This window comes from Onychomys torridus, chromosome 14, assembly GCF_903995425.1.
Source record: "Onychomys torridus chromosome 14, mOncTor1.1, whole genome shotgun sequence".
In the NCBI taxonomy this organism is placed as follows: Eukaryota; Metazoa; Chordata; class Mammalia; order Rodentia; family Cricetidae; genus Onychomys; species Onychomys torridus.
This window is the reverse complement of record NC_050456.1, coordinates 69,719,746-69,732,464: the sequence shown is the minus strand read 5'-3', so window position 1 is coordinate 69,732,464 and position 12,719 is coordinate 69,719,746. Positions and strand designations below refer to the sequence as shown.

Genomic DNA, 12,719 nt, shown 5'->3' with positions numbered 1-12,719 from the left:
GAGACTGGAGGTGGGTGTAGTGGGTGGCTCTGGAGGAGTATGCTGACCAGACTTCCTCTGCCGTAGATGACAGGATCTGTTCACCGCCCTTCATGGAGCTCACGAGCCTGTGTGGAGACGACACCATGAGGCTGCTGGAGCAGAATGGCCTGGCCTTCCCCTTCAGTATGTACACCGTAAACTCCAGGGTGGCCATCACCACTGTGGGAGGGGGTGATGTTTACAGTTCCCATAGATTTGAGCTTGCTGGAAGCGATTGAAGACCCTGGCTGCCAAGAAGAGCACACAGCCCTGGATCCCACCTCTCCCCATACCTTGAGAGGGTCCTAGCAGGTTGAGGGGAAGGAACTCTTCCTACCTGGCCTGGGGATATCTGTCTATGTTACCCTGAGCACAGACACTACTTGACAACAGTGACTGTCATCTCCTTAGTTCCCACCAGCCCTTTGTGCCTTTTGCTGAAGGCATCTTTAAGAGTCCCTTACCTCCCCAAATGCCCCCAGTTTCACGCAATATCAGGATCTAAGCAAGGCTGGGCCTGGTTAATACTAAGATGGCAGGTTCCTATCCAGAGGGAGGTCCCAGTTCCCCTCGTCTGGCCTGTTAATTCCTCTCTGCTTCTCTGTCTCTCCCACATAGTTTGCAAAACCAGAGTGGCCCATGGCACCAACTCTCATGAGGTGAGTGGAAGACTTTCCTATCCGTGCGTCACATTGCCCTCACTGGGCCACTAGGTTCTGTCGGTGGAACCACATGTGCTGCTGCTCACTGTCCTGGTCTGAGTAGCGATACCTCGAGGGTGTAGGTCAGCAGAAGAACCGCTCTGCCTCTATCCTGTCTCCCACTTCACCCCTGTCCCCGGTCCTAAGGCTGCCTTCCCCACCTCAGACCCTGACTTAGTCTGCCCAGGATAAGGCTTCCAGCTGGGCAGCTAACACAGCAGACAACGTCTCCCAGCTCAGAGGGCCACAACCTGGTCCTGGTAAGAGCATACCATTGGCCACCCTCTTGGTGCGTCCTCAAGCCTTGCTTTGCATATGTGCAGAGGTGAATTCTCATGAGGACTCTCAAGAGGGACCCATCCTTGAGATCAAATCCAAGCCTCACCACCTGTAAGTGCCATCACACTGGGGTAAGGTCCTCCACATAAGGATTTGGGAGACACATACATGCAGTTGGTAGCAGATCCCACAGAAGTCACACCAGGCTGATATGTCCTTGGTTTTCTGGCCTCAAGTCCATCCATGATAGGTGCTGCCTGGACTCCCAAAGAGTCTCTCGAGAGGAGTGGCTCAGTGCTGCTGGTTCAGATGAGTTTTGGGGGTAGATCCCACCCCTTCGGAGTGCTGAGACCCTTCTTTCTGCATGGGTGCCCTCCCTACCTTAGTGTCAAGGAGTCTTGCCCCAGTGCCAGAACAGAGTCTCTGGAGAGACGGTGCTATGGGGATGATGGGGCAGTAAGCATGTGAGGACTCAGGGGCAAGAAGGGCAGAGGCATGCAGAGGACCCTTGGGTCCCTGGAGTCTTCTTAGCCCCCAAGGCCTCACATTCTCAAGGGTGAGCTAAGTGGCCCTTTGGGGAAAGCCTACCTGGATAGCCCTGCTGCCAGTACTCCCCAGGGGAAGACTCAAAATGGAAGCCCAGACACCATGACTTTTACCGGATCTAGGTCATTCTGGTCTCCTGGCAGATGTTTATGGGGAAAATGTCTATAAACAGTATCAGATCACCAGGCGACAGGCTGTGCCAGGGGGTGGCCCTGCCATGGGAAGGAAAGCATCACCAGCTGTAAGGGCAGCTGTCTGCTAAGGTCAAGAGCCATGTGGGGGTATCCTGGCAGCCTGGATTCCCAGCTGCAGCAGCACCCTGAGGTACATCTCGTGAGTAAGCGGGGGAGGGAGCAGGCAGGCTCTAGAGCGGCCACAGCACTATTCCCTGTCCCTACCATGTAGCATCTCTGTCTCAGGGTCTTAGTGGCCTGTATCAGGAGGGACCAGGAGACACAGCTTTAGGACAGCACACAGCCAGCACCAGTGTCTGTGCTGTGCGTTGTCTGCTGTGTACCTCCAGGCAATTGCTAGGCCTCTCTGTGCATCTGCCCACATTTATAATTGGGGATTTGACAGTCATGGGGTGAGGGAGTTATTGTGTAGCTTGCCATGGAACCTGGCCCCTGGTGATTATTTGATCATTATAGGAACAGCTACTCTGGGATGGGATTTATGGATTCAGATTGGGGCAGGCCCCTGTTGACTCGCTGGCATTCAACCCCTAGGTGTGTGTGGTCATCACCCTGCAGGGAGGCCATCTGACTCCCAGGTATATGCAGATACATGTCCTCTGTTGCTGTCCCAGCACCAGGTGATCTCCCAGTCCATAGCCAGCAATGGGCACCCCATCCTTGGGGACATGAAGACCCATGGGAGCAGGAAATTTGTCATTTCAGAGAATATCTTCTGTGGAGTAGGCAGGTTGGGGGCCCAGCACCTGTCTTTCAGGGATACCCACTGACATCAGTGCAGTGAGGACAGAGACAGGAAACGGAGCTTTTCACGGGGTCCTCATTGCTGTCCCAGCTGGTGATCCATGCCTCTGCCCCTTCCGGCTCCATTGTCAGCCCTCACCGATCTGTTTGCTTCTGTGGACCTGGAACCCCGGGGCATTTGTAAGCCAGTGCACATACATGAGCTCCAGGGGGCAGTCAGTCATTTCTCCCCCTCTCCCTCCCTCCCTTCCCACTTAAAGAACCTATGTAACCCACAGCTCAGCCAAGCCCCGTGGCCACATTTGCTGGCGGACATTGCCTATAGCAAGGCAAGAGGGTCTTAGACTGTGCTGTGCTGTGTAGTGTGTATTGACACCAGAGGCTTCAGCCTGTTGGGGGGGTCCACAGAATCAGTGCACTTTGCTGCCTCCCACACTGGGTCCCTCATTCTTGTAGGAAGGTTGAGAGAACATCTCTCTCTCTCCCTCTCTCTCTCTTTTTTTTTTTAAGATTTATTTATTTATTATGTATACAGTATTCTGTCTGCATGTATCCCTGCGGACCAGAAGAGAGCACCAGATTTCATTTCAAGTGGTTATCAGCCACCATGTGGTTGCTGGGAATTGAACTCAGGACCTTTGGAAGAGCAGCCAGTGCTCTTAACCGCTGAGCCGTCTCTCCAGCCCGAGAGAACATCCCTTGACACCCTCACCCCACCATATCGCACACTGGTTTTTCCACATGACTTGGATTTGAGCTTCTGTCCTGCCCAGATGAGCCTCAGGCACAAGGTAGTGAGTACCCTGTGATAGCAGATGCGAGGCTGACAGTTGGTTCAGGTGGCCATCTGTCCAGACCTGTTAGCCCTGCTTAGTAGCCAGAATATGCCTGGACTCAAGCCACTACTTCAAGTGGGCAGGGTCCCATCATCCTCGGGGCAGGTCATGGCAGACTCCAGATCCAGCCTTGTGATGGAATAGAAGAGGTCACAGTTGCTCTCCCCCCACACTCAGCCCCCCTCAGAATCTCCTTCAGCATGTTTGTCCCTAGAGGAGCTGGAGACTAGGACATAGTTGTATTCTAGTCCCCTGTGTATCACGAGACTAGGCGAGAGGGCATGGCGAGGTGCCAGGCAGACCCAACTCCAACCCAGCCTCTCCCTCGCCTGTAGCTCACTCTATGAAGCGTGCAGGGCCTCAGTTTCTTTATCTGCAAAAGTGTGGCAGTGTGCCCGTCTCAGGCACTGTGAGGATGACACCAGGGGACCCATGCTTGCAGTGATGTTATAACAAGAAGGAACTCTGACTCCTGGCCCATAGCGTCTGCTTCCTGTCTTTCCCCCTTGGATCTTTGTGGTGTTACACCCAGCCTAGGGGGCCCCATCCCCTAGAATAGCAGTGAATAAAGCTCTCAGGAGTTTTGTATGGCAGCCCCAGTGGATACGGGGTTTCCCACTACCAGACCCTCCATCCACCCCCCACAGCACAAACTACTCAATTCACAAGCTGCTCCACTCACCCTGCCTTGAAACTGTTTGGGAGTACTCAGCATAGAACCCATTGTCCCTGAGGGTCTTGGAGAGGGCCCTCTGGAGAGCAGCCTTGGACTCTGGAGGAGCCCTTCCTGTGTTCACCTCCAACCATTCTGGGCACCAGCTCTTGGTCATAGGGCCAGGGAGAGGTCATGGTGGGGGTGCCCAAGAAAGTGACAAGCCGCTTGCTGTGTTGGAGGCTGGGAGCTGATGGACTCTGACGGAGCCTTGGTCTTTGTCTCCACAGATGGCCATTGTGTTCAACCAGGAGGGCCTGAATGCCATCCAACCCCCCTGTGTGGTCCAGAACTTCATCAACCACAATGCTGTACTATACAAGGTGTTTGTGGTGGGCGAGTCCTACACAGTGGTCCAGAGGCCCTCACTCAAGAACTTCTCTGCAGGCACATCAGGTAATCTACTGCCCCTGGTATTTATTGTCTGTCACTTTGTGCCAGACCCTGGGGCGGAGCCAAGATGGATACCCAGTGTCTGTCCCCTGCTAGTCCTTGTTATTTCTGGGTTAGGGAGAGGTGGTCTGAATTGAAGGAGTTGTATAGATGGATTCAAAAGGTCCTGAAGAACCAAGAGACCATGTGCCATAGGTGCTGTGGGGCTCCAGCCCTCAGAGTTACTGCCAACTCCAGCAAATTTCTGGAAGCTTCTTATCCCTAAGAAGTTTCCTGGGCCCATCCAGTGATGATACTCAGGAGGAGTCTGCCATGTTGGGTGTGGCTAGCCGGATATGGGAAGGGAGGGAGGGAGGTGACTACTGACCGCTCTGCATGCCACCCTTGCCCAGCGCTTCCGCTTTCCAAAGGGGGTCCCTGAGTCTGAATTATCTGTGGCTTCCACAGCTGTCAAGGTGTATCAGGGTTTCCAAAGTAGGCGGCAGCTCCTGAGTCACAAAGATCCCTATGGGGGTCCTCAGGCAAGCCCCAGTGGGCACACTCCTGCCATGCTACAGTGACCATCCTCTGAAAGGATGGGTAGGGTCCTGGTGTCCCTCAGATGCCACTAGGTAGAGGTATCTGCATGACTCATTGTCCCTGAGGGTCTTAGAGGGGGCCCTCTGGAGAGCAGCTTTGGACTCTGTGGAGGAGCCCTTCCTGTGTTCACCTCCATCCATCCTGGGCACCAGCTGTTTTGAACCATTCGGTTAAAGATGTGTTGACTAGAGCTGCTCAAAAGAACGTTCTAGTGGTCCTGAGTGCCCCTCTCAGGCAAGTTCCAGAAGTTTGTGGGGCAGGACAAATGCCTTTAGAAACAGCATAGCTCTCCCTGAGGATTTCTCGGGCACTCGATTCCCCAGTGAGGCTTGCTTCTGCCTGGGAGGAGAGAGCTACCCCCAAAGCACCAGCCAGCTCCAGCAGAGCAAGCAGAGGCCTTCCTCAAGGCCCCCGGAAGGCTCTGTGCCCAGGACTGCCTGTGGCCATCCCTCGGGGCTTGTTGCAGCAGTTCCTGTTGTCTATCCCCCCCACCCCCAGCCTTCTTCCCTTGGTCACTTACCACTAACACAGTAGAGAGCAGATACTTAGAGAGCATGGATTCTCAATTCCTTGCTGAGACCAGGCGGTTTGGGACAGACCTATCCTGACACTGGTCATATGTACCACCAAGAGACAGTCTTGCAGGCTGTGGGGCAGAGGAGTCTAAGGTTTTTACAAAACATTTATTTGCCTATCAGAGTATTTCTTAGCATGAAGGGGATCCAGGTTCCAGGTTCCATCCTCAGTACCCTTCTCCCACATGTGCGCGCGCATGCATGCACACACACACACACACACACACACACACACACACGCACACGCACACGCACGCACGCACGCACGCACGCACGCACAGCTATGCCTCGCTTATGACACACCCTTTCCTTTCTTACCCAGCTCATTTCATCTCTGAATGAAATTTGGCATCTGATCTTCTTTCTTAATCCCACAAAAGCGTGTTTGTTCCCTGCTTCCTCCTCTTTCTTCCTGGTTGTAAAGTACTAGGCCGGTTTCCGCCTTGGCACTGGGAGCCAGGAATGATGAAGGCAGAAACCCATCAATGTATCTTCTCTCCTCACTGTTTCTAGGCCACGAAGCACCCTGAGGCATAAAATCCAGAGGTGGGCTGGGGATCGGAGTGACTTTCAGTGTGTCTGTCTGATCCGGAATTGGCATGGTTCCAGCTTTGGCCTGCATATTTTTTTGTCTGACCAAAAGGACCTCAGGCTTCAGCAGCCCTTTCTCCTGACTAGTTGGGAAGGGGGCTATGGGCTCTAGCTTCTTTCCAGAGCCCACCCAATTTTCCAGCCCCTGCCACATAATGTGGTAGGTCTCTCAGCCTCCCATGTCCACCTCCAGAGACAGGTCTCCTGGCTTGGGGTTGTTGTGGACAAGAGATATAGACAAGGGCATCTTCACTCCACAGCTCTTGTTCTCCTTGATTCTCACATGCATTTCTGTCCTTTTAATGTCAGTGTCCAAAGTCATATGTGTGCTCTATATAGCCCATGGCACCTTACAGGTACCTGGACCGTAACCCAAGGAGTTCTCACTAAGAGAGCCACTAAGGAACATACAACGAATGTGCTCATGTTCTCTGCCTGTGGTTCACATTCTCATGGCTCTGGGCTTCTTCCCGATGCTCTTTCATCCTGTATCTTGGCCCTGAAGCCCCATTGCCTTGGTCTCCCAGCTTTGTGTAAGGGCTCTACTTCCCCTCTCCCTCCTGGTCCTAAGGGTACGTAGAGAGTGGTACCTCTTGCTTCTTTGAAAGGATGACTTAGTATGTCCAGGGTTGTCCTAGTCATCTGATGCTATTGCAGGGTGAGAGCAATATGCAAATGAGCAGGTGGGTGAGGTTGTGCTCTGCAAGGAGACTTTGCAGATGCAGGTAACTTGGCTCTGTAGTTTGCTGAGCTGCTGACTCCAGAACGCCTGAAGTCATAAATGCTGCTTTTATTGAAAATTTCGGAGACTCACCCTGGGTGGTATGCTAGGGGACCAGCCAGGAGCTGGACAGGCAGGTTCATTAGCAGTGTGTGTTCCAGTGAGGAATAACACAAGGGAGACACAACAGGAGGGCCAGTATTATTGGAGATGAGGGCCTCAGGGGACAAAGGTGAGTACTGGGACACCAGGTTGGGGTGGTGGTGAGAGAGCCCTGTGAGAAGGGATAAGCAGGTAGGCTACAGGTACTGGCTGCAGAGGTGGTGACCAGTGACAGGATAGTGGGATACACCATAGGGAAAGATGGTGGGCTGAACACATAGGCTGAAAACAGCGTGGTCACAGCCTGCATGGCTGAGATGTCTGAGCCAATCTGGTCGTTCACCCTCCTTTTGAGTCTGGTTTGTTTTGGTTTTGGTTTTTCCCCCTTTTTTTCTCTCCTTCTGAGAGAAAAACCACTTGGTGACCGTCCCCTTGGCTTCCCACTCTTATTGGAAGTTGGGGATGGCCCCCATGCTGAGTGTTTGGGGGACCAGTCCAGCAGTAGTCCCTGGCTGGAGCTCCCAAATTATCAGTGCTCCTGGGAACAAGCACCTTGTAACTAAGGTTAGAGAGCAAGGCCCAGGCCCCTCTTGTCTACTTGAAGGGCCAGCCAGCCATCTTAAAGCTTCCTAGGGAGCCAGGCACCAGGACTCTTTGCTGCAACTAGACCCCCTCCCTCCCCTCAGTCCCTTGATGACACTCCCACCATGTGTTCACACATGATGAGGTGCTGGGCCTATGCCTCAGCCTGAGACATCTCTTACTTAGTAATCCTTAGGCCAGAGTACCCCAGGCCAGCAGTATTAGTTGGGGTAGAGGGCAGTTTCCCTTGAAGATATCTATACATTTGGTCTTGTCTGTATGAAGCTGTTGGAGACATACTCTGTCCAGTGTAGTGTGACCACGAGTCCCTGGCATTCTGTCTCTTCCCAGACCAGCCAAGTGCCTGTGTGCTCTTCTTGTAGGCTCCTACAGGCTTCCCAGCCTCCCTGAACATTTCTGTGTCTGCCTGATGCTGGTGGTGGCCTGTCCTCACACCGCAGGCCTGATCTGTTCTTCTAGCCTTTGCTCTGGGGGACATGTGGAGACTTGGGTGGGAAGTACTCTTAAGTTCAGGAGGCTCCAGGAGGAGAAGACTGGCAGTATCTACAGAAGGCCAGATCCTCAGTGACGAAGCCCTGGTCTAGCCTCTGGCCTGTCTGCCTCTGCAACCCCTGAAGGTTCACTCGTGCCCAAGAATAGGGACCAGTGGGCGTGCTTGACACAAGTCCCGCAGGGTGTTTATTTTTCCCAGGCTCCTCCCCAGGACCATCTCTCATGCCCCCCGTCTGGACTGGCTCTGGTCGGAGCAGCGGGAGGACTGTCGGGCACACCGGGGTGGCCAGGGGCCTCTGTGCCCCACTAGCGGGAAGGATGCCAGGTACTTCAGCGCCTGCCTGCTTGGCTCTGCCTGAATCACTTCCTTGTGCATGATTTTTATGGCGCCATAGAGTCGTGAAGCTTCTGGGGGTCATGGCAGCCACAACAGGCACCTGGGCCCTGGCACACAGGCCCTCAGCCAGTGCCCATCCTGTCCTAATGCTTGGGGGCCTGGGTCCCAGGGATGATCACTGGGTCCTGCAGGGTGGGGTCCGTGACACCTCTTTTGCAAGAACTCAAGCAAGCCTTGTCAGGACCCCTTGGGGGCTTCTAGTCCAGAGTGGCCCTGTGCTAATTTTGGTGGGGGTGGGGCTATGAGGGGGGCAATGGCCAGAACTCAACCCCTAGGTTTGTGGTTTTGTGATTCTTGCTCTAGCGTGTCCATGCTTCCAAGTCATTGCAAACTGTCAAGCCAACCTTACATCTCCGCGGAGCAATCGTGCCTTACACCTCAAGGACGTTTGTACTGGGGGCATAAATGAATGCACCATCACATTCCTGGGACTGAACTGCCTCTCTGGTGTCCAGTGGGGCTGAGGGATGGCGGGTGGCGGCAGCTGTGGAACAGGACATGTGTGGAGTGGAGGAGACTGGGACATTGCAAGGCTTTCCTGGGTGGGCCTATGAAAGCCTTTGTTCAGGTTCCTATTAAGTAGTTGGGAACCAAAAGGACCCTTTGTCTATTAAGCTCACATGCCGATGGCCACCCGACTGGGGACACCTGGAACAAATGGCATTTGGTAGGCTTCTTCCTTCAGGACAGACCTTTGATATCTGGGTGCACAGCGTGCTACGTCTCTTGCCCCTTCTCTTCCCAGCCTCCTGTGCATATGGCCGGTCCAGCCTTAGGTGTTAAGGAAACCCACATAAGGTGCTGTAAGATGGTGGTGAAGGTGTCCCAGTAAACCGTTCATTTCTATGTGGGATGACAAATTGAAACTGGGGTCCTAATGGGCACACATCGATCTGTGATGCAGCTGTGGGTGCCTAGCTCCTCCAGAGCCCTGGGCTGCTTCTGCTGCTGAGCCAGAGGCCACCTAGAGCGAGACTAGGGTGGTGCTGCCCCCTGGTGTCGGTATTGCCATCTCCAGGTCTAATTCACTCCATGTCTGTTTTTTCAGATCGTGAGTCCATCTTCTTCAACAGCCACAACGTGTCAAAGCCAGAGTCTTCCTCGGCCCTCACGGAGGTATGTCTCTTCCCCATGATGGCCTGGCATGAGGCCACCTGAGTCTGAGCCTGGATAAGAGTGTGATCTGCCCATGGAGTCCCCAGCTGAGCTATCTGGGAGGTCAGGATAGCAGGAAGGCCCCTGGTCCCCATATAACAGACCCACCCTGCATGGGTGTGGACGTCAGAGGACAACTTTGTAGAGTTGGTTCTTCCTGTCCCGCCTATCTGTGTGTTCTGATGACTGAACTCAGGATGTAGACTTGGCATAGCACGCACCTGTACACACTGAGCCATTTCATCCACCTGGACCACCAGGCTCACAGAAGCTGGCTGTGCACACTGAGAGATAGAAGTAGTGCCTTAGATGGGGGAAGACTTTCTTCTCCATGTGTCAGGGTCACTGGTACATACCACTAGGCCACTGAAAACCCTGCTCAACAGGGTGGCAGAAGGGAGTTGACCTTCCACAGGATTCCTGAGGAGCTGTCTTGGATGGTGTCCTTGCACAGTATAGGACTACTGGCCACTGGGGCCATTAGCCAGTGCCAGAGGGGTGCTTTGAGGGCTAGCAGTGAGCCACCTGAAGTCACCCTCTTGAATCATCACCGATTGGCTAATGGCCTGTTTCTTTTTTTGAAAAAATAGAAAGGGTCTCCCTGAACACAACAGGGTCCCCCCTACACATGAGGCCTGTGAGCCTCCAAATTTCCACCCCACCACATGGAACCCTTCAGAGCTGACACCTCATGAAAAGAATGCAGAATGACAAGCACAACCTTTTCCCTGGGGACATCACCCTCCAGGGACACCTTCAAGCTGGACTGGCAGTTGATTCCATTCCCAGGAACTAGTGACCAGGACGTCATCATCCTCCACCCCGAAGAGTGCCATGCACAGACCTCTATTAACCTTGAAGGCCCCACCTCATCCCCAGACAATGCCTTTGAAAATGGGCCCAGCTTCTCCCTCCACTTTGAGGCCCCAAACGCCTTTCACCATTGAGAGCCAGTTAGGGGATTATTAAGCATAGACTCCCAGGATGTCATACCCAAACATGGCCCTAGGACCCATCCCCAGCACTACCGTAATGGGGAAGGGAAGAGCACTTGCCTGAGGTCTGACCAGAGTTGCATCACCTGCCTGAGCTCAGTTTCTTTATTGTGCCCCTGAGTACCTGACATCTGGGAGTCACTAGAAGTGCCTGTGTCCGATGTGTAGCTCTGTAAGTTTAGTGTCAGCTGCAATAGGGGTTGAGATCACCAGGTCAGCCCACAGGAGCACCTGCTCGACTCTTCCCTTCCTTCTTTCCCAGAACCCCACAGCTCAATTGGCTTGGATCCACGGGCCCATTTCTATGCCTTTATCTAGTCCTAGGCCGGCTGTTTGGTTTGGGATAATCAAATGGCTTTGGAAGGATTTCTGAGATTCTTCAGCTGAGCTGAGAAAGTACTTTCATAAACAGCATGTCATGGGGCTCTCTAACAGGCAGCAGCAAGGGCGGCCTTGCTCCCAGGCACTGTACCATGAGCCTCAGATATCATCAGCTCAGCAGTCTTCAGCTGAGCCTCACAGCCTAGGTATTTTTATTAGCCTATTTATTGGGGTGGAAAAACAAGGTCCAGAAGGGCCATGTGACACATCAGGGCCACATAGTAGAGACAGGAAGGCCAAGGCTGGTTGGTCTGTGACTTGCTTGGGACCATGGGCTGGGCCAAGCCACTAACCCAAGTGACCAGGAAGCTCAGGCAGGGCTGAGTGCCCATTGTAGCCAGATGGTGGCTGCCCCCGAGGAAATACTTTCCCTAGGTCAGGTACTGGACACCAGGATTTCAAGTGGAGGGGGCCCATGTGTCTGTCCCTGCTCAGTACATGTCTGGAAATTCCTTACTGTCTGTTTTAAGATCCTTTGTATTAGTGACCAGGGCTTTTTTATTTGGTTGTTGTCCTAGTTACGGATACTGTTGCTGTGATGAAACACCATGACCAAAGCAACTTGGGGAAGGAAGGGTTTATTTGTCTTACTCTTCCCTATCACAGTCCATCACTGAAGGAAGTCAGGACAGGAACTGAAACAGGACAGGAACCTGGAGGCAGGAGCTGATGCAGAGGCTGTGCTTACTGTCTCGCTCAGCCCACTTTCTTATAGAACCCAGGACTACCAGTCCAGGCATGATACCACCCACAATGAGCTGGGCCTTTACCCCATTAATCACTGATTGAGAAAATGCCCTACAGGCTTGCCTACAGTTCAGTCTTCTGGAAGCATTTGCTCAGTCGAGGCTCCCTCCTCTCCGGTGACTCTAGCTTATATCAAGTTGACATAAAACTAGCCAGTATAGTTGTCTTGCTTTGAGATAGGGTCTCACTTTGTAGCCCTGACTGGCCTGGAACTCTCTATGTAAAGCAAATTGGCCTTAAACTCACAGAGATGCCTCTACCCCAAGTGCTGGGATTAAAGGTATGCAGTACCACACTCAACATTTTCTGTGCTTTTTAAATTGAGATAAAAATTCACATGCATAAATATTTTAAAGATTTTTTTAAGATTTAATTATTTTCATTGTATGTGTATGAATATTTTGACTGCATGTATGTCTGTGCACCACAGATAAGAGAAGAAGGCATCAGATCCCATGAGGATGCTGGCAACTAAATCCAGGTCCTCTGTCAGAGTAGCTAGTGGTCTTAACTGCTGAGCCATCTCTCCAGCCCCTAAGTGACCAATTTAGTAGCAACAATCACACTCCCAATGTCATATAGACAGACCTTTATATTTCCAAACCATTTTCTTCACCTTGTCCCCATGACTACTCAATCTCCATTCCTCTCACCCTAGCCCCGGGACATCTCGGGTCTTACCTCCATCTTCATGTAGCTTATCCACACATTTCTCTGTGTGGATAAGCTACAGCTTGTCCATTTGTCTGCTAATGGATATTTAGGCTGTCTGGAACCTTTGGCCATTGGGAGAGTGCTACAGTTAACCATTGGTGTCCAAGGGTCTGTCTGAGAACCCTTTTTTAACCTTAGTAGAGTGAGTATCTGGGTCCTAAGGTATTCTATATTTAACCTCATGTTGTTGGTTGTTGCTTTTTGTTGTTGTTGTTTGTTTTGTTTTGTTTTGTTTTTTTTG

The 12,719-nt window shown here is 52.5% G+C and overlaps 1 protein-coding gene across 2 annotated transcripts in view; it reads left to right on the top strand.

Moving 5' to 3' along the window:
• Positions 1 to 12,719, top strand: part of Itpk1 (inositol-tetrakisphosphate 1-kinase) — a 141,042-nt gene that overhangs the window by 120,348 nt on the left and 7,975 nt on the right. The window contains exons 5-9 of one of the 2 annotated variants that reach the window (XM_036205994.1): positions 67 to 165; positions 640 to 680; positions 4,264 to 4,429; positions 8,289 to 8,414; positions 9,535 to 9,602. In XM_036205994.1, coding sequence (XP_036061887.1) covers positions 67 to 165; positions 640 to 680; positions 4,264 to 4,429; positions 8,289 to 8,414; positions 9,535 to 9,602 — 500 coding nt within the window. The remainder of the gene's footprint in view (positions 1 to 66; positions 166 to 639; positions 681 to 4,263; positions 4,430 to 8,288; positions 8,415 to 9,534; positions 9,603 to 12,719) is intronic. The other variant, XM_036205995.1, reaches the window with a different exon arrangement.